The following is a 20,712-nucleotide window of genomic DNA, read 5'->3' as shown; positions in this document are numbered from 1 at the left end:
TTAATTTTAATTCTTAAGAACTCCTATATATCTTTGCGTTAAAGGTGCTCTAAGTTCTTGGTCACGTACATAACATCTAAGTTGTCATGTGAAGGCAATGCTTTTTCGGGCTGTAATTAGCAGAAGAGCCGTTGAGAAGTTAATCAAATCTCACTTCTTTCTTCACTCTGCTTTTTACAATACTTTTGTGTATATTATTAATAATATATTTGCATATATGGTCATATCTACATGAACTTACACATTTATATCATTCAATAATAGTTTAAAGTATAGATCAATGACTTAGAAAACAGTAAGATTCTTGTCTTTTTATAAGATGGCCGTTCATCTTGTATTTTCAGAACCCGTTCATCTTGTATTTTCAGAACTCGTTCTTCTTACCTTGCATCTTAGCTTCAACACTCTAACAGAGTAAGCATGAATAAGATCTGTGCATAAACTTGAAGTAAGTTTTGAACCTAATTTCTTCATCCGAACCGAAGGTAAGCAACTAAGCATTACCAGCCATATCACTCATCTTCTTCATCCTCCCATACGCACTTCTCATGTAAAAACTGGCCCATATATTATTCTTAGCATGTCTTGCAAAAATACAATCTTTGACAGGGTCAAACATAAGCAATATCATTTTTAACATGACTACTAATCTTCCACTTGTTTCAAGCTATGGAGACAGAATTTTCATCAGTTCCCGCTGAAGTGGCTTCTCCATGACCTTATGTTCTTGGGGCTTCTCAAGTTTCTGTTATAACCCACACAAATAGGGAAACATAAGCTCAAACTTTTATAGCCAGATCAGAGATAAAAGAGCTGGCAAGGATAGTGACATGACCCTTATGCTTGAAAAGAGTGGACTTCAATCGCTAATCAACAAAGGAAAAGAGCAGGGGAGAAAAATGAAGTAAGCTTGTGTAGCTTGTTTACCTTAGTTGATTGAATCTCTTCCTGCTGTTCTCCTATGATGCATTTATGAGTTTCGATCCACTCTGCCTTTCATGCGTTTGAATTCATACCACACAAATTTGGCTTCAAGAGAAGGTACCTCACAACTCTTTCCAAAAGCAAGCTTTGAAAAATCATGTTTCTGTTTTCTGATTTTAGCTTCCCCTGATTTAAATTCATCTGCATCTCCAGCGTTGTAACTTTCCATCTGCACAACAAAGGTTAAAAAAATACAATTTTACTATCGCTTACATGAGTCTGATATTCAATAAGATAAGCAAATACAAAGTTAAATATTTGCACATACATTTTGATATAGAGCGAAGATATGAAACTAAGCTAACTCATCCCAAGTTTGTCCTGAAGATTTTCCGTAATAAGAAACAGAAACACATGTTTCATGGGCAGAATTCGATCTTATCAGTAGCACAAAGAATCAACAATGGCTGGCTCTAACCTAATTCCGATTTGAAGATAGAAAGATGTTTTTTTCTTCAATCCAATCAACCGAATGTGATCATCATTCTCAAGCAACCTCATCATCTCCAACGTTTCAGTTTGGATTTCTTTCTGAATAATCAATGACCCCTTTTAAAATAGGAGAAACAAAACCCTAGTATTAGCCATATCAAAAGTAATCAGTATGAGGTATAAGAGATATGAAGAGAAGATGAGTTAAAAGAGAGGGACCTCACACATATTTATACTGAAACCACACCGGCTCTCAGATCCAAACAACGCTTTGAAGACACATCGTGGAGGCGTGAATCAATGAGATTAATCACGAAGCAATTAATCAGACCGTTACAGTCGTGAGAAGAATCGCAAACGTCACCGCGAAACATAATTGAAACACAGTGGTTTGTGTGGACGGGACACGTGTCAGTGCGAGAGAGCTCGATTTTTCTAGGTAGAATCTGACGTGGCATGGCTTGGAGTGAATGAACAATATTTTATATATATAGATAGATAGATATTGAATTACATATTTATAGCAAAATTGACAATGAAATTATAAATCAACCATTTCTAAACCAGGAAAATAGAGAAAATGTTTTCCTCTAAATTATCATTTTCAGCTTTCACAATTTGGGTGATGATTGTTTTAGTAGTTTTTTGTTTTTGGTTTTTAGATTTTGGTTTTTAGTTATTGATTTTTTGGTTTTTGATTTTCAGCTTTTGGTTTTTGGTTTTGGTTTTTAGTTTTTGGTTTTGCTGTATTTTTCAATTTTCAAGAAAAAGTAAATACATTACTTTACATAATACAATAAAAAGCAATAAAATATTTAGAAGTCACCATTAAAATTTATCATAATATTGGGAGTATTATTTAAAAATAAAATACATTAAAAATTTAATCATTATATTTTTATAAAAAACTTATATTATACTAAATAGCAATCATAATATATATAAATTACAAAAAAATAAATTAAAAATTTGAAACTGTTTACAATTTTTTCCTATATAAACTATTTTAATTTTTAAAAATTGAATGGTAATTTTTTTTTCAAAATAAATATATACATTATTAATTAAAAAAATTATGTTTTTATATTTTAGTTATTGTCTAGTGTTGTAGTAATTTTTTAAATTATTCAATAATTTTATTTATGCATTTAATAACTAATTGTTTACGGTTAATTATTATTATATATAAATATCTTATGTACAAAAACATGTATGGAATTTATCTTTATGACAATAGTATTTATTTAATAAAATATAACATTTTCTAGAAAAAGGAAAAAAATCGTTTTTATATAAAAACTCATAAATGTTGTTTTTCTTTTTTTTTTTTTGTTTTTCTTCGTAAATTGGTTAATTTTCTCAAAAACTAGTTTCCCTAAATTTTAGTAAATTTTAGAAAATCTATTTATTAAAATATTTGGCAAAACACATAGTTTTTACAAAAACCAAAACTAAAAACTTAATTAGATGAAAAATAGTTTTTTTGAGAAACATAAGCCAAAACCTAAAGCAAAAAATACAAACAATCAGCCTTAGTTTCTCATGTTTGTATCTGTAGTTTTCCCACTAATCAAAACCCAGAGTCTGAAACCATAAAGAGTGCAGTAAAGTAAATAGACAAATAAAAGATAACGTTTGGGAGGATACAGAATCGAGAAACACAAAAAAGAAATATATTATTCTAGTGGTGACGTTTATATAGAGTTATTTTAAAGAATTCAAAATGATCAATCAGACCTTTTGTCAGTTTCTTAGCCGTAACTCTTAAACATGTTACCCGTGAGAGAGACTGTCATTGAAGTCACATTCACCCAATAAAAATCATTGAAGAAGAAGAAGAAACCAATCCAAAACTCTGCTAAAACACTTCCTCCAACCAAACTCAAAATCTTTGCGTTTGTGAGAATCTGGCAATGGATGAAGAAGATAGGATCGAAGAAGCAAGCAGCAACACCAGCTTGAGACGTGTTGGCACCGGAAGTAGCAGTGACCGGAGATGGGTCGACGGAAGCGAAGTCGGCTCCGAAACGCTGCCGTTTCCGGAGTTCAAAGATGTTGCAGACTATAGTTTTGGGAACTTGAGGAGAAGACTCATGAAAAAGCCCAAAAGAGCTGACTCTCTTGATGTTGAAGCTATGGAAATTGCAGGTGTTCATGGCCACGATCTCAAGGTCTGATTTTTAGATTGAAAAGTTTTGATTTTTCCTTTTTTTTTTGTTATTGACTATAATAATAATCCAACTTTGGTTTGTAATGAAAGGATATATCACTTTTGGGTACGATTGGGATAGCGTTTCAGACGTTAGGTGTTGTGTATGGAGACATGGGAACAAGCCCTTTGTATGTGTTTAGTGATGTCTTCAGTAAAGTTCCTATCAGATCAGAAGTTGATGTTCTTGGTGCCTTGTCTCTCGTTATCTACACCATTGCTGTCATTCCTTTAGCAAAGTATGTCTTTGTTGTCCTTAAAGCCAACGACAATGGCGAAGGTAATAATATTACATCCCTAATCCTTGTTTTTTTTTTGTAAAAAGTGGTGTTATGTGGTTCTAAGTATATGTGTGTGTGTGTGTGTGTGTGCAGGAGGAACGTTTGCGTTGTATTCGTTGATTTGTAGGTATGCGAAGGTGAATAAGCTGCCAAATCAGCAACCTGCGGATGAGCAGATCTCGAGTTTTAGGCTTAAACTCCCAACCCCTGAGCTGGAACGAGCTTTAAGCATTAAAGAAGCTTTAGAGACAAAAGGGTATTTGAAAACTCTTCTTCTGCTTTTAGTACTAATGGGAACTTCCATGATTATTGGCGATGGGATTCTCACACCAGCTATGTCAGGTGAGTCTGTGTTTACTGGAATAGAGTTTCCCAAATGATTTGGATTCATATGGTGTAACATTTTGGCTTTTTGGTTATTATGCAGTGATGTCTGCAATGAGTGGTTTACAAGGTGAAGTTGAAGGTTTTGGAACAAGTGGGTTATTACTATCACATGATCTCTCTTTTTTATATGTATATGCAACATCGTTTTGATTTTATTTTTGATCTTTTACATATACAATCTTGTTGTGTGTCAGATGCATTGGTTCTGTCTTCGATTGTGATCCTCGTGGCTTTGTTCAGCATACAACGGTTTGGGACGGGTAAAGTGGGGTTTCTGTTTGCTCCAGTTCTGGCGCTCTGGTTCTTCTCACTCGGTTCTATTGGAATCTACAATCTGTTGAAGTACAACATCACCGTCATAAGAGCACTGAACCCGTATTACATCGTCTTGTTCTTCAACAAGAATAGCAAGCAAGCTTGGTCTGCTCTTGGTGGATGTGTCTTATGCATTACAGGAGCCGAAGCAATGTTTGCAGATTTGGGACATTTCTCAGTTCGTTCTATACAGGTTAGCACCACTTTCTTGATCATTAATGATTTTATTGATGATGGCTATAATAGTGGTATTTGGATCAGATGGCATTCACTTGCGTCGTGTTCCCATGCCTCCTCTTAGCTTACATGGGCCAAGCTGCTTATCTAACACAGCATCCTGATGCCTCAGCTCGCATATTCTATGATTCAGTCCCTGGTAAAATGATTCAACATATTATTTGTTCATGTGGTAATATGCACAGTAAACTGAAGTTTTTTTTGAAAATGCAGAGAGTTTGTTCTGGCCTGTGTTTGTGATTGCGACATTAGCAGCAATGATAGCGAGCCAAGCCATGATCTCCGCGACTTTCTCATGCGTCAAACAAGCCATGGCTCTCGGTTGCTTCCCGAGGCTGAAGATAATCCACACTTCTAGGAAACGGATGGGTCAGATCTACATCCCCGTCATCAACTGGTTCTTGATGATCATGTGCATACTCGTTGTCTCCATCTTCAGAAGCACAACTCACATCGCCAATGCTTATGGTACAGTTTGATTCAGTTCAGTTCAGTTTCCCCCAAAGCTTTCTGGTTCCTGATGTTCTTTCTTGTTTCAGGCATAGCAGAAGTAGGTGTGATGATGGTGAGCACAGTGTTGGTAACACTAGTGATGCTTCTCATTTGGCAAACCAATCTCTTTCTTGCTCTTTGTTTCCCGCTTGTATTCGGATCCGTTGAGACCATTTACTTGCTTGCGGTTCTCACCAAGATCCTGGAAGGCGGTTGGGTGCCGCTTGTGTTCGCCACTTTCTTCCTCACCATTATGTACATTTGGAACTACGGAAGCGTGCTCAAGTACCAAAGCGAGGTCCGGGAAAGAATCTCCATGGACTTTATGCGTGAGCTTGGTTCAACTCTTGGAACGATTCGAATCCCCGGGATTGGACTGCTTTACAACGAGCTTGTTCAAGGCATTCCTTCCATTTTTGGACAGTTCTTGCTCACTCTTCCCGCCATTCACTCAACGATCGTCTTTGTCTGCATCAAGTATGTCCCTGTCCCGGTTGTTCCTCAAGAAGAGAGGTTCCTCTTTAGACGGGTTTGTCCTAAGGACTACCACATGTTCAGATGTATCGCGAGGTACGGTTACAAAGATGTCAGAAAAGAAGATTCTAGAGTCTTTGAGCAGCTTCTCATTGAAAGTCTAGAGAAGTTCTTGAGATGCGAAGCGTTAGAGGATGCTTTAGAGAGCACTCTCACTGATTTCGATCCAGATAGAGTTTCCGTTGCGAGTGATAGTTACACAGACGACCTCATGGCACCTCTCATTCGCCGAGGAAAGCGGTCTGAGCCAGAGGCAGAGCAAGAGTTGGAGACAGATGTTTTGCCGTCTTCAAGCGTAGGGGCGTCCATGGAGGAAGATCCAGCTCTGGAATATGAGCTTGCGGCTTTAAGAGAGGCCACGGACTCGGGGCTAACTTATCTGCTGGCTCATGGAGATGTGAGGGCGAAGAAGAATTCGATATTTTTGAAGAAGCTTGTGATTAATTACTTGTATGCGTTTCTGAGAAGAAACTGCAGAGCTGGGGCTGCCAATCTCACTGTTCCTCATATGAACATCTTGCAAGCTGGGATGACTTATATGGTCTGATGTTTTTGATTCTTTGAATCATCTCTCCATGCATTAGGCTTTGTTTCTTGCGGTCTACTTTTGTGTTTGTTGTTACCGTGAGGAAGATTTCATAATATTCATGTTTGTAATAGTTAATTGGGGGGAGATAAAAATTTATCATGTCCTTAATAAGTAAACATAATTATATACTTTTTCATATTTATGTCAAAAACAAATTTTCGATTACAAAATGGATTCCACTTGTACGTTGTAAATCTATACTATTATTTACGAAGTAAATTTTTAGAATAGAGCTCTCACGTTAAAAGTTAGAGCGGTTAATATCGTTTATACCTTTAATGAATAAAATGTCTAACTAAATTAAAAAATAAAAATAAAATTTTAATTTATTTGATTAGATAATTGATTAAAATTAATAATAATAAGAATTATCCAAAATCTGAGAATATAATTTTAAAAAGAGATAATTTTGGTATATTGTATTGTTATCTGAAAAAGTCTTTTAGTAAAAAAGTTAAAAACATAAATTATATAACTAAATATTATTCAAATAAAATTATTAATTATATAATTAAAAATAGAATATTGAATTATCCAAAATCTAAAAATTATAATTAAAAAAAGATAATTCCTATATATATATTATATTGTTATCTGAAAAAGTATTTTAGTAAAACATTAAAAACATAAATTATATAGTTAAATATTAATCAAATAAAAATTTCAGTTATATAATTAAAAATATAATATTGAGTTATTTTAAGATTTATTTTAGTAATGAATATAGTGTAAAAAAAACTTTTCAAAAACTTATGAAAATATTTAAGCCCGCATCGCGGGCAAATCATCTAGTTGTAACTGTATTTTACTAGAACAAAACATAGGTTCAACTTTCACATCCTCTCTTGTTACCAATAAAAATGCCACATAGACTCATAATTAAATATCTTAAATCTCTTTTAAAAAATTAAAAAAATTGAAAAAAATAATGACGCCAATTTTAATGATGCTAACGCCACTAACTTAACCCTTAACCCTAAATCCTAAATTTTAAACTTTAAACCTTAAATCTAAACCATAAACCTTAAATCTAAACCCTATACCCTAAATTCTAAACCCAAACTCTAAATCCTAAACCCAAACAAGATATTTTAAACCCAAATCCTAAACCTTAAACTTTAAACCCAAACCATAAACCCTAAACCCAAACCGTAGACTTTAAACTCAAACCCTAGATCCTAAACCCAAACCTAGACTATAAACCCAAACATTAAACCCTAAAAGAACAACATCAACATTAACGAGTCTAGAGATTAGGTTTGGGTATGTGGTTTGAGTTTAGAGTCTAGGGTTTGGGTTAAGGATTTAGATCTAGGATTTGAGTTTGGGGTTTGGATTTAGGGATTACGGTTTGGGTTTAGGGTCTAGGATTTGAGTTTAAGATATAAAGTTTGGGTTTAGGGTTTACAATTTGGATTTAGGGTTTAGGATTTGGATTTGAGGTATAGAGTTTGGGTTTAGGGTTTAGAGTTTGAGTTAGGGTTTGTGGTTTGGGTTTAAGGTTTAAGGTTTAGGATTTGGGTTTAAAATATAGGGTTCGGGTTTTTGGTTTGATGTTTGGATTTAGAATTTAGGGTATACGGTTTAGATTTAAGGTTTAAGGTTTATAATTTAGGCCTTATGGTTTAGTTAGTGGCGTTGCGTTCTTAAAACTGACGTCATTATTTTTTTTTTAATTATTTCAGATTTTTTAAAAATAAAATTAATCTATTTAATTATTAATCGTGGCATTTTGATTGGTAATAAGAAGGAAGGTGAATTTAAAGGTTCACCCTAGGGGTGAACTTAAGTTTTGTTCATTTTACTACATGTGACATATTTCATCACTACAAACTTAAGCATTATACATGAAAATTTGGTTTGTCAAAGTCTTACACAATTGGCTACTTTGCCTGCGTTTTAGACTGACATGCTCATAGAACCAACTAGTAGTGGGAAGTTTCAATTTGTTTGTAATGTGTTTGTAATAAATGTTTTGATGTACCTGATAGGTTTATGGAAGGGAGAGATTAAAAGTGGTTGTTGGACTAATGACAGATTAAGTTGATCATATGGGTGATCATAAGTTGATTAAAGCAAGTACTTGTATTCTTTTTATTTGAATGTTGTTTTAGGTTATATTTGTCTGGGAATATTTTTCTCAAGTGGTCTTGTTGTCATGACAATGGTATATCTCCGGAGAATGTGGATGAGTCAGACGATATATATATGATATGCTCGCGTTGTGTGGTTGTGGATGTTAGGAGTGGGGAATGTGTTGTTGAAAGGCTAAGGGAAGTAGAAGATGCATACATTTGTCTTATTCATATTCCAACAATTATGACATACTAGTGGTGTGTTCGCGCTACGCGCGGATCGTTGCCATTTATACTATTCACTTGTGTAATTTATTTTGCAATTTTTTGTCTTTTAAAAAAAATGTATTTAATGAATTTGATATTTGGCTAGATGCGTTAGTATCAATTTATTCATGGAAGTTGTAAGAAATTTTTATGAGGAATATGTTTTTTTGTTTATAATGTTTACTATACATGATGGTAACATATGTGTCTAAAGCATCACAGTTTAAGGCTTGAAAGATGTGGTTGGTGTCATGTGTTTTGATCTCTTCTCACTTTGCATCATATAAGGTTCTTTATTAGGCTATTGAATTGAGAGGAAAGAGATATTTTGCTGGGAATCCAATTTTTTTTTTTTTGTATGATTGCCTTGTTAACATGTATTGAAAACTCATTGAGGAAGCCTTTTATAAAGCAGACGTGTCTGATTGTTCGAACGATTGTTTCAGCTCTTAATGTTTATAATCTATAATATAATAGTACAGTTTCCTCTTTCCTGAGGCCACACGTCAGCATTTTGGTGGGTCTAACTTTTAAAAAGTGTGAAAAAGTGTCAAACTTGTGGTTCGAATCCGAATATTGAGATATAAACATCAACATTTATACCACTAAACTAAAAGATACTTTGTACATTGATGGCCGAAACTAATATATATTTATGAAGGTCGGAAACCTTTGCTTCTTCAGTTTTCTCTGTGGGTCGGGCCTACAAGTGTATTATGAGTTTCATTTTTAAATAAGGTTCATCACGTTATATGAAAAAAAAACAATTATGGTTTTTTTATATTGTAAACTGTCTTCGTTTAACATGAGTTAGGGTTCTTTTCATCATTGTCTCAGACAAGTCTGAGTTACAAAGTTGCGCCGTGTGTCTGTTCGTAATCTTTTTTTTTTACCGGTGAACTCTGCATCTCCCCATCTTAAATCGCTTGATCTTAAATGTTCCTGATTTGTAGCCTTTCTGTAAATCATATATATGTGATTCTCATCTTTGATGAACCCAATCTGCATCTCCACAAAACTCATTGATTCCTCTTAGCTTTAACGATCTTCTAGAAAATGTCTCTCTGCCTCTCCAGTTCCTCAAACCGGCGTTCCCGGCATCCGTCACTCAACCTTCGAGTCTCTCCGTGTTGGTCGTAGTAGTCAGAGCATACCCTCTAACCTCCTCGCTTATGAAATTCCCTGAACTTCAAGAAAGACAGTGAGTTTATGGGAATCACGGTTCACTTCCTTGATGAAAAGGTAAGTTAATCTTCGATTTATCACACTTATTTAATATAATTGTTTTTAATTGATTTCCTGATTCTTTGTTAAATAATATCATTTGTAGATTCCGTGATTCATGGATTTATTCCCGCCGGACGTGCTAATCATTACATGTAGTAATGTCAAATGGGTGGGCTATAAATGGGTGGCCCGTGTCCAAATAGATATGGACCGAAATGGACAAGCCCATATTGAACCATAAATAATTTTTGTCCAAATGGGTGAACCCAAATACATCTATGGCCAAATTTGGGCTTAACCAGTTGGACAATGGGCAGCCCAATAAGCTTAAATGTCTAGGGTTAGGAAATTAGGGGAAAACACGATTTCTTTTTTTTTTTTCTCGTCTCCTGCGATTCTTCTTCTTCTCCTGCGATTCTTCTTCTCCTTCTTCGATTTTCCTTCTCCTTCTTCGAGTCCTCTTCGCTCTTCTTCGATTCTTCTTCGCTGTCTCTGATTTCGTCATCTCTCGAGGTTTGATTTTGTCATCTTTGAACTGTTTATGTGTGATTTGTGTTATGGCTTTTCATTTTTAGCTACAGATTCGATGGTGTTGATTCTAACTTAAAGCCTAAGGTAATAAATCGTTTAAAGTCATCTGCTTTCAAGTGTGTTTCGAGAATGGGTTCTTTGTCTTGTTGTAATTTGACAACGTATATACCTTAAGAAAAAATGAGTAATAGGTTCGCCCGTGATGATATCTGAGGGTTCTCCATTAGCCACACGTTCAATATAAGGCTTAACATCTTCGTAGGTAATTGTTAAAGTCATCTGCTTTAGAGTGTTTCGAGAATGGGTTGTTACCTGTTGTAATCAGAGAGATTGTTGATTGAATCGGATCTGTCTTTTGGGTTTTGTAAAGTTCTTACCTTTATGATTTGGGCATTGTTTAAAACCTATGGTAATCGTTAAAGTCATCTGCTTTCTATTGTGTTATGTGTTAATGATTGAGTTTAGCCTTTAGTAGATCATGTCAATTTTTTTTCTCTTTGTTTGGTTAGGTGGTGGAAAATCATCTAGTTTGAAGCTGCTATTGTTGTTGCTTTTGTTGATGTTGCACCTCCCCTTCCCTATTGCATTTGATTGACAAATTCAAGTCAAGGTGAGTCCTCTTGTTGCTGCTTAAATCTATAGTTTCAGAACGTATTTTATATGATGTGTTCTTTTTGACAACATTAGTGCTGTTAAATAATAAATAATATTTCTTGCCTTCAACTTGAGCGACGCACGTAGGCAACTTGATATATTTTGGTATAAGACAAATGAGAGAGATGTACAAGCTCTCATCTGTACAAGAAACTGGCTACGCGGCTTTGAACCGATGAGTAAGTCGTCTCATCTGTACAAGCTCTCATCTGTTAGGGGACTACTGATTTTGATAGCTAATAATGATATCTGTACAAGCTCGGTTTTAGGGCAGTAGGGTTGTTCTCTGCAGACACTTGTTATGTCTTGTGTGAATCATTTGTTTAAGTAGAGTCGCTCTCCTTGGAACACTGATATTCAATTAGCTTGTTTGGTTTTATTGCTCAGCTTTATTGCTTGACAGTTTAAGTAGAGTCGCTCTCATTTGTTTAAGTAAAGTCATTTTTTGTTATATTATATATGATATGGTCATCATCGATTCTTGACTTTTTGTTGATATCATTATATGTTAGGTGATTCTGAAGATGAAAATGAAGAAAATGAAGGTGAATATGAAGAAGAAGAACAAGAACAAGAAGATGGTGGAAGAAAGAAGAAGAAGGTGGTGACCAAGTGAAGAAATGAAACTCTCTTTGTTATAAAACAATATTGTGACTTGTGAACTTGTGATTTGTGAACTTATGTATTTTCACTTTTCATTGTTGTGTGAACTTGTGTGTTTTTTTATCACTTTGAACTTATCTTGTGAGTTGTGACCTTATCTTGTGTGTTTTTTTTTATAATTTTGAACTTATCTTGTGTTTTTTATAACTTTGAAACATGAAGTTTAAAACATAAAGATTAAGTATATCATATTTATAAATCTTTTGAACTGTATCTAGCATCTTTAAAATTGAAAAATTAAGAATCTTTGCATCATTAGAACTGAAATTATGTTTTTTATATTAAGTGGGCATATGGGCCGTCCATGGATAACCCAACAAATCATGGGCTTATTTGGTTATGGTCTCATTTGGACATGGTTCTATTTGGGCTTCGACCAAAAATGTCCAGCAAAAAATGAAGCCCATTCGGACACACCCAAACCCGCCCAACCCGCCCATTTGACATCTCTAATTACATGTCATCTTTGAAAGCCGGTTTCATTGTGAAAGTCGACCGTTTTGAGGTTGCTAGATGCTCAAGCATGTACAAGATAATTGATCATTTATTCCTCATTCGTTTCATTTCACCAACTATTATTGATGAAGTCATCTTGGGTGCTCTTGAGATCAATTTCCATTCATAATTAGACTGTTTGACAATTTCCAAATGATTGCGAACACAAACCTAGAACTCTCACGTATATTATCATATTGCATTTGAGTTTATAATATGTTTCGTTATCATAATTGATATTTAAACTCGCAGATGTGGTTGGGCAAATCCGTTATGTCCAAAGCTCTGACCTTAGGAAAGAAACAACTCGAGTTGTTATCCGTCTCCTCATTGATCCGTAAGAAAAAATCAACCAACACACGATTTCCTTTATATTATTATTTATATTGTGCTAACATCAATAATCAAAAAATATTTCCTACCCAAATTATGTGGTCGTCTATTTATCTCCCTTACTTACCAAACTAATTTTACACAAACTTTTATTTTACAGTTTAAAAGAAACCACAACAACCCAAACAATCAAAACACCAAAAACTAGAATTCCAAAAAAGATGAATCATTAGTGATCACCTTTCTTTTTTGTCTAATCTTAGAAATAAACTTCAAAACAAATATACCAAATCAATTATCTCAACTAAAAGTCAACGACACATAGATCGAGTCAGCTAAACAAACACAAACTACACAGCCAGCTATTTAATACAAACTTACTTTCGCAACGACACATACATTACATCCAGTTAGCTAAACAAATACAAACTACACGGTCAGATATTTAACAATTTACAAACTTACTTTCGGAACGAAGAAGACGAAGACGACAACCAAGATCAGTGAAATTACCTAAACAAAAAAAGCATAGTAATTTATGAACTTTGATAAATACAACTAACAATGACTTTTTTTTACATTTTACCCATCAAATAAAAGATAAACAAACACATCCACAATAGGAGATACAAGAGACAATCCCGACATACACAAAAGCGGCAACAACATCTCCACCTCCTCACTCCTCTTGAAAATAGCTTACATGCCCAATGTCAACATGCCAATGCTATTTTGTCTTCTTATGAGAAATACATAAATTCGTTTAAAACTCATTAAAACCCAAATACTCAGAACTGTCACTCATTTTATAGTTATTTCTACAAGTCTTCATGTATTTTTTAAAAAAGTCCGGTAAGAGCAACAAGTTTAAAAATAAAATAAAAACATATAACAAAAATAATAAGGATAATAAAAATTATTACTTAACGCACACAACTAAACTGGAAAAAAAATATCCGGAAACAAAAGGTACTCTCAACAACTTTAATATAATTTATGTACTCTCAACATTACAAGAAACAAATTAAAAAGACAAACAAACAATAAGTCTTAGTGATTCAGCAAACAACAACACGAACTATATCAATCACATTACTAACACAGTTTAGTCATTCATAAATGGAGAATAATGCATACACAGTTCATCATCACAAATCTAACCTATAATAATAAAAAAACTTGAAAAACAACTCAAAACGCTAAATTCACAACTACAATAACCCTAGCAAATATTGAGATGAAACAAGAACTATGTCCACAACTCTGCGCTTGGGCGGGGCAATGCCCCTAGTAGCTATAAATGTTTCAGTGGCTGTTTATTTGTTTATATTTAGTGGGTAATTGTAAGCTACTATGAGTGCATACTTATTTTAGACGTTGTGGGAAGACTTTTTTTAACTTGGGCTTAGATGCCCCCTTTGTTATGAGTTATTATTTGTGAAATTTTTGGCTAACGCTCCGAATGGTGACTGCGGTTTGAGAGGTGCGAGACAAGTGGTTCAGCTGCAGTGCGGTTTTGACAGTTATAAAAACGTATAGATATATAGTATATATAAAGATTTTTGTTACTGTTAACTGCGGTGCGGGACGGGGCGGTTGTAAACATTCGAAGCCTAAGTATTTTTATTTACATGAGCCTTACCATTTGGCTTCTAAGGAATATGTACTTGTAACTTAAAGAATTGTTATATTGATTTGAGCTTATTCTAGTGTGAATGGTGACTTTGGAAACTTGAGTTATTTTAGTTGTGTCATTGGAGCGTGGGACATATGGTTTTTGTCAAAGAGTGAAGCAGAGATGTCTTTGGAAGAAGATCATATAATATATTTGAGATGGCTTATCGATGGATTAAGACTCACTTGCTCTGCTTCTCAGAATGTGTTAGGTTTGGAGTTTGTCTAATGATATCTAATAGTATGGGGGTGTTGACAATTATTATGATGAGTTGTGATATAAGAACATGGAGCGAGACATTTGTTCGTAACTGCACCATAATTTTTTGTTATGTAGTCAATCAATGACAGATACAACAACAAATCACAATATAACCGACAAAACACAGATAAAAAACTAAACTTTGATACTGATATGCTATCAACAACACAAGAAAACTAGACACTAACTTCAAACTTGGAACGGCCATGGGCCAATGGACAATCCTTAGATTCTCATCATTCTGCACCTTACCACTTTTCTTCATCGCAACCCCTCCACGACAATCACCGCTGTCGACATAAGCTTAATACTTCAAGAAGAAATCCAACAGTAACACGACTCAATCAAGACAAAACATCACAATACAAAGCCCACCACCGAGTTTCAAAATCGCAGCAGAATCTTCATCCCGGACATACGACATGAGACTCCCGAGGAAGTTAGACGTGTTGGTGAAGATGAGAACAGAGACAGATCCTTGGAATATAGCTGTGAGCACAGTGTTGACCTTGTTAGCTACCAACGGATTCTGCCGCAGGAAGAAGCGGTGCAGCCGGAGCCGAGGCTGCGATGGTGGTGGCGTGGAGGATGATGAGGAGGAAGCCGCAGATGGAAAGGATGAGACGGAAAGAGAGTGTGAGGAAGATGCAGCTTGTGAAACTTCTCAAACAGATCCAGCCTCTTCTTTCAAGTAAACAGAGAAAGAAAATGAAGCAAATTGTCCTGAGTACTGCAATAAAACTAAGAAAGAAAACTTATTATATGGTTTAAGTATCTTATAGGTCACACCGGTCCGTCTTTTTCCAAAGCAATCACGCAAAGCCAATAACGGAGATTTTACTTTCTAAAATATTTTTGGTCAGATATTTGAAGTACCTCAAAATGAAATTGTAATTCATAGTTTGGAGAAGTTGGAATCGGTGGTGACGTTATGGTGATCTTGTCGTTATCTCACGTAATGGAAACATAGTCAGTAAGAGCCCTGATGATTTCGACCACATTTATATGTTTAATCAGTTTCATTGTCTATTTAAGCCGCACAAGAAAAATAGACGTATGCCCATTATATATCTTCTAGATCTTATTAACCAGCATTCTTCTGCTCCTATTAACCATCTTAGGATCCTTCTTCTTAGGAAAATGCCTTGGTGCAGGCTCAGGCAATGTCATAGATTCATAAACCTGATAAGAGCATAGCGACTAATACTATTGAGTAAAACAAAATCTACACCAAGTAAAGAGGAGTTCTTTGTAAAAAGAAAATGTAAGTGGATATTGATTACCTTCTTGGTCCCTCGTTGTTCACCATCCCTCTGGGACCAACTTCAAGGATGATGGCCATATAGCTTCTTGTCACTTTGATCTTTACCTTCAGGTCTTCAACTTGAGTCTCCTAATAATAATTTAAGGAAAAAAAACACTTTGTATGATCTATTACTGAGAATATATTACTTTCTGAAGAGAAACCATGTTAGTCTTAGCGTACCTTAACAACGGCGGAAGAAAGTCTCTACTTTGCAGGAGGATCATCTTCTGTGTCATTCCTCTCAGCCTTCAAAATCAGATAATCTATAAACACAGTTTATTCCATCTCAAAGAAGAGAAAAATAGGGAAGTCAAAGGAAAGTAAAATTACAGGTCGAAGAAAGCCTCTCGGGATTGTGCGGGGAGCAGCACCTGAGATCGTTCTCCTCGGCGGAGTCAGCAAGGATCACGAAGCCTCTCCATAGTCTGATTACGATATAGAACTGCCTTCAAAAATAGAATGGAACGTAGACTTAAGCAAATACCATTAACGTCTTCTTCACCAGTCTTCAGTTCAGAATGCGAAACCTGCAATGGCGCCATTGTGGATTACTATGATTTGAAGCAAAAGGAAATATCGAGTATGGTGCAGTGATGAGAATAACGCAGAGAAACTTGCCTATTTGCAGGAATGAGTTCCTTTTCGTGAAATTCATCACTTCGACGGAGTTTATGTTAATAATTAATTCGAGGGAGTGGGTGGAGTGGTGAAGAAGACGTTAATGGTTGATTAATGTCTTCAAGTGACTATAAATGAAAACGTTACAAAGACGACCTTCGGAATCGGTGAAATGCAAAGAACCATGGCGTCTGTCTCTCCAACTCCAACGTCCAAAAAGAAACAATCTCTAATCTAAACTGGCATTTTCAGATTAAAAAAGAAAGCCCACATATTTAATCAAATTACAGGCCATAGCCCAGACTTAAAACAAAACGAGGAAGACATGAGAAACAACTTTAGTTAGTTTTTGACATTCCACCAAGTGTCAAGAAAAGAAACATCATTCTCTGAGCTAGCGGGCTGAGAAGTGACAAAAACCAAATTTATTGTAATAGATATTAGGAGGGTGTCCGTCCTTCGCGCATAATATTGTTTTATTGTTCTTAAATATAATATTTAGATGATCTGATTATGTGGTCAGTATTTATTGTGAATAACATTATTTGATGTTTTATTATGTTATGTAATAGTTGCTAATAAATTAATATATTACTAGATTTTGATCCGCGCTTTAAAATCGCGGGATATTATGAATTGTCATATTCTAATAAAAATTTGTTAAATTCTTTGTTAAAAATGATCAAATGGTAGATCCATCTTATTTACATGTGTATCATTTTTGGCAAACACATTTATGTCTTGACCGTTTGAACCCATTTACTTTTAAGTTCTTAATAATGTTATCCATTAAGATTCATGTAATTGTATTGATCATCTATTTAAACCGGTTTGAGTTAATTTTGAGTGACCAAAATCATTTAGTTTTTAGAACAATAGATTTGTATTGTATTTTTCTTAAGAAATGTTTAATTCATTTCTAAAAAATTGAAAACGGTCTTTAGATTTTTTATTTTGAGAAATAGAAAATTAAATCAATGTAATTCATGTATAAAAATTTTAGTATCTACAGTTGTCATGCTTAGCGGGTTCAAAATAATGTAAATTTAGTTAAAAACAATAAAAGAAAGTTAGTAAGAAATTGATACACGTAGGAAATTTACATCGTGAAAGTGAACCGGCCTCCACATAGATCAAACGAAATCAAATAATTATTCACACTAATTTCTAACCAATATTTGAGAATATTAAATAAATTTAAAATTAGATATGATTGTATATATATTTATATATATATGCTATTTATACAAATCGTTTTTGTTAAGTATTAAATGATTGAAAGATTGCAACTTTTTCAATTAGCTAAATATTAGGTAATTTAATGTAATACCTACGATTTATAAGGAAACTCATATTTATCATATTTTTTGTAAATTCATTTATTAAAATTAATTATATTTAGGAGTAAAAAAGAAATGAAAGTAGATGTGATTAAATGGTTATTTCAAATTTTAATTCATATAGGTACTTCAACTTTAATAATACATATAGGAAAACACGTTAAGCTATTTTAATATTTAGGTTGTTAGTATTTTTAGGGAATACCTTGGAGCGTATAAAAATTTTCAAAATTAAAATATTGTTAATATTTTAATATTGTGAATTTTTAAATGATGAGACAAATTTGGTTGCCATAATTTGGAAAATAGTTTTAAATATATTTATATTTTCCAAAACCTATTAAAATAATAATTATTGTTGACATGCCATATATATAGTTTTCCATATATATATAAAATCTGTTATATTTCTTGCCAATTTTAGTTCAAAATTCTAAAAATAAAGAGTGATATGGTCTTGTAAATATGATAAAAACTCAAGGGAATAATCCAAAATTTTAAAATAAGATCCTGCTTTAATAGTATAGATGTGTTGTCTTTTTAATAATGTGTTGTTGTATGTATAATACTACTTGTTAGTGATGAAATGAGTTTCTGATGTAAAACATATTGAATTTCAATGACTTTGTCTTTAAGCATTTGTTGATTCTAAGATTTTAGTTTTTCACATTTTTTCACATTACTCTTTTTAGATATTTTTAGCACTTTCCCCCATATTTTGACCTTGAGTCGTCACCATCTATGTATTTCGTTTACCTCTCCCGTGTGCAGTGTTTCTCACCATCACTGGGAAAAGACTCACCTCTGTGCTCTTGTTTTCCTCACCTTCTTTTTCTATGAGATTATCTGGTATTTGTCATAGATCAGGCATATTAGTTCCATGTTGTGTGGTTGTTTCTTACGGCGTTGTATGTTATTTCAGTCAATATTGGTCATTTTTTTTTCCTTTCGATTTTGGCTAAGGTTATAAACTACATCTCGTTGGGTTGGGTCAGAGTTTAGTTGTCATTGATGTTGTTTTCCTCGTCGCTGGTTTGCCATCAATAGTCTTTCCTCGTCTTGGTTTTCAAGATCTAGTTTTTGGTGATCTGACTTCTATGGTCTTTTTTCATAGCTCGAGGATGGCTCCACGGTTCGTTGATTTAATTTTGTCTCTTTTATCTCTTTGTTCTCTCATCTCATTGCACCTTTCATCGCTGATCACGTCTCTAGTGGCTCTCCCTTTCGCCATATTTGCTACTCCAGGTTTGGATAGTGTTTTTCTCTGTGTATGCTTTGTGTGTTTGAAAGGTTTTTTATATTCTTCTCATGCATCCCTTGGTGTACGTGTGCGGAGCTAGTCTTTTGTAGCTTTGGTTTATTCTATTCAGAGTTTTGTGGTTCTTCGTTGTCATGGGCGCCTTGTATATACTTGTTTAGTTTTTGAGGTGCTTCTTATCTATTAGCTGGTGGTTGTGCTGCTGGTGCTTTAGACATGTGTCTTTTTGTTTTGTGGTGACTTTGTTCTTCCGATGATTATTTTTTTTTTGACTCGCTTTTTTGGTTTTTTTGCGCTGGATCGTGATTCTTTGTGTTCCGGGTATTGCTTTATCTCATATTTTATCTTTTTACATTTTTCTGACATCTGCTTGTTCTAGCCAAGATATTGTATGGTAAGATGAGATAAATTAGTCTTCTTTGTTGATCTTTTTTAGCTCTAAACATTTATTGAGTTAGTATTACTATGGTATTTTGCTTTTTCTTTATGATTGTGGAAGTTTTATGTTTAGATTATGTATTGCACTCTAATTTATTTTTATTAGTTTGGTCATTTTATATTTTTAATAGTTAAATAAATATATAATTTGTAAATTAAATAATAGAAAATGGTAAAAATAATAAAATAAAAATTATGTTATTTTTAGTTATGAATATATTAAATATGTAAACTTTATTTCTATTATTTTATTTATTTGGTTATTCATATTGAATTTTAGTAAGCAATAAAATAGATTATCAAACTTCATATGATAATAGTTATTGCGAAAATGATTAGATAGTGCACAATTATAAAGTATTTGGCCAAATTGCAATAATCTAAAAGAAGAAGGACCTAAAATATAAGTCAAATATATGGATGACACGTGTCGCAAAAGTCTCTGCCACTTGTCAAAAGAAGGAAAAAATCAACTTTATATATATAGATGAATATGAGCATCATTAACACTCAGGTAAGTATTTCATAGTAACAATAATAATTATTTATAAATTAATTAGATAATTTTAAGTGACAAAAAACAAAAGTAAATAGACAATGAAAATTTTACGCAAACAATTTGTATTTTTGTAAAAAATTTAAATAAGAATTGTTTCTCAACCTTTTCTTTGCCTTCTTTTTCAATATTTTATCAATCATTTATTTTTGAAAGACTGTTGATAATAATAATAATAATAATAATAATAATAATAATAATAATAATAATAATAATAATAATAATAATAATAATATGAGTAGTGTTTTAACTTCTAACACCATTAGTTACAATACAATACAAAAGACCATTTAAAGATGTGTATTTTGTAAAATAATTTTCAAAATCAGGATATTTGGATTGAAACTTGTTTTTAATCATCACAACAACTCACCAAATATGATATCATATCCCAAACTAGTTTGTAACAAATAAAAAAAACGAATTTGTTTTGTCAACTTGCAGAGAAAAAGATGGAAAATAAACAATTGAAATGACCTGAGAGGATCTTAAGGATGAAGGTTGTAGTTGGGACAGAGGGCTTCAAGGTTTGGAAGTTAAATAAGAGTGGTGAGT

General features: G+C 33.5%; 1 protein-coding gene and 1 long non-coding RNA gene across 2 annotated transcripts; one reads left to right on the top strand and one right to left on the bottom strand.

Moving 5' to 3' along the window:
- Window positions 1-3,150: 3,150 nt before the first annotated feature.
- LOC106450078 (putative potassium transporter 12) lies at window positions 3,151-6,625 on the top strand. Its single transcript, XM_013891740.3, has 8 exons — window positions 3,151-3,587; window positions 3,677-3,905; window positions 4,000-4,248; window positions 4,334-4,384; window positions 4,488-4,801; window positions 4,870-4,984; window positions 5,059-5,313; window positions 5,385-6,625. Exons 1-8 carry the CDS (start codon window positions 3,330-3,332, stop codon window positions 6,416-6,418), a joined length of 2,505 nt encoding a protein of 834 aa, XP_013747194.2. The 5' UTR covers window positions 3,151-3,329; the 3' UTR covers window positions 6,419-6,625.
- An 8,086-nt stretch (window positions 6,626-14,711) lies between these two features.
- Window positions 14,712-20,265, bottom strand: LOC125575939. Its single transcript, XR_007314482.1, has 4 exons — window positions 16,278-20,265; window positions 16,128-16,193; window positions 15,925-16,034; window positions 14,712-15,823 (listed from the first exon to the last, which is right to left on the bottom strand). It is a non-coding gene; the product is annotated as an uncharacterized LOC125575939 (long non-coding RNA).
- Between the last annotated feature and the right edge of the window lie 447 nt (window positions 20,266-20,712).

Source organism: Brassica napus, chromosome A1 (genome assembly GCF_020379485.1).
Source record: "Brassica napus cultivar Da-Ae chromosome A1, Da-Ae, whole genome shotgun sequence".
NCBI lineage: Eukaryota > Viridiplantae > Streptophyta > Magnoliopsida > Brassicales > Brassicaceae > Brassica > Brassica napus.
This window is presented reverse-complemented; position numbering and strand designations above follow the sequence as displayed.

Bases quoted from the DNA above. Each gene is read 5' to 3' on its own strand.
- LOC106450078 (XM_013891740.3), top strand. From the start codon at position 3,330: ATGGATGAAGAAGATAGGATCGAAGAAGCAAGCAGCAACACCAGCTTG. The intron at 4,249-4,333 runs GTGAGTCTGTGT...GTTATTATGCAG, and splicing joins TCTCACACCAGCTATGTCAG to TGATGTCTGCAATGAGTGGT. The intron at 4,985-5,058 runs GTAAAATGATTC...TTGAAAATGCAG, and splicing joins ATTCTATGATTCAGTCCCTG to AGAGTTTGTTCTGGCCTGTG.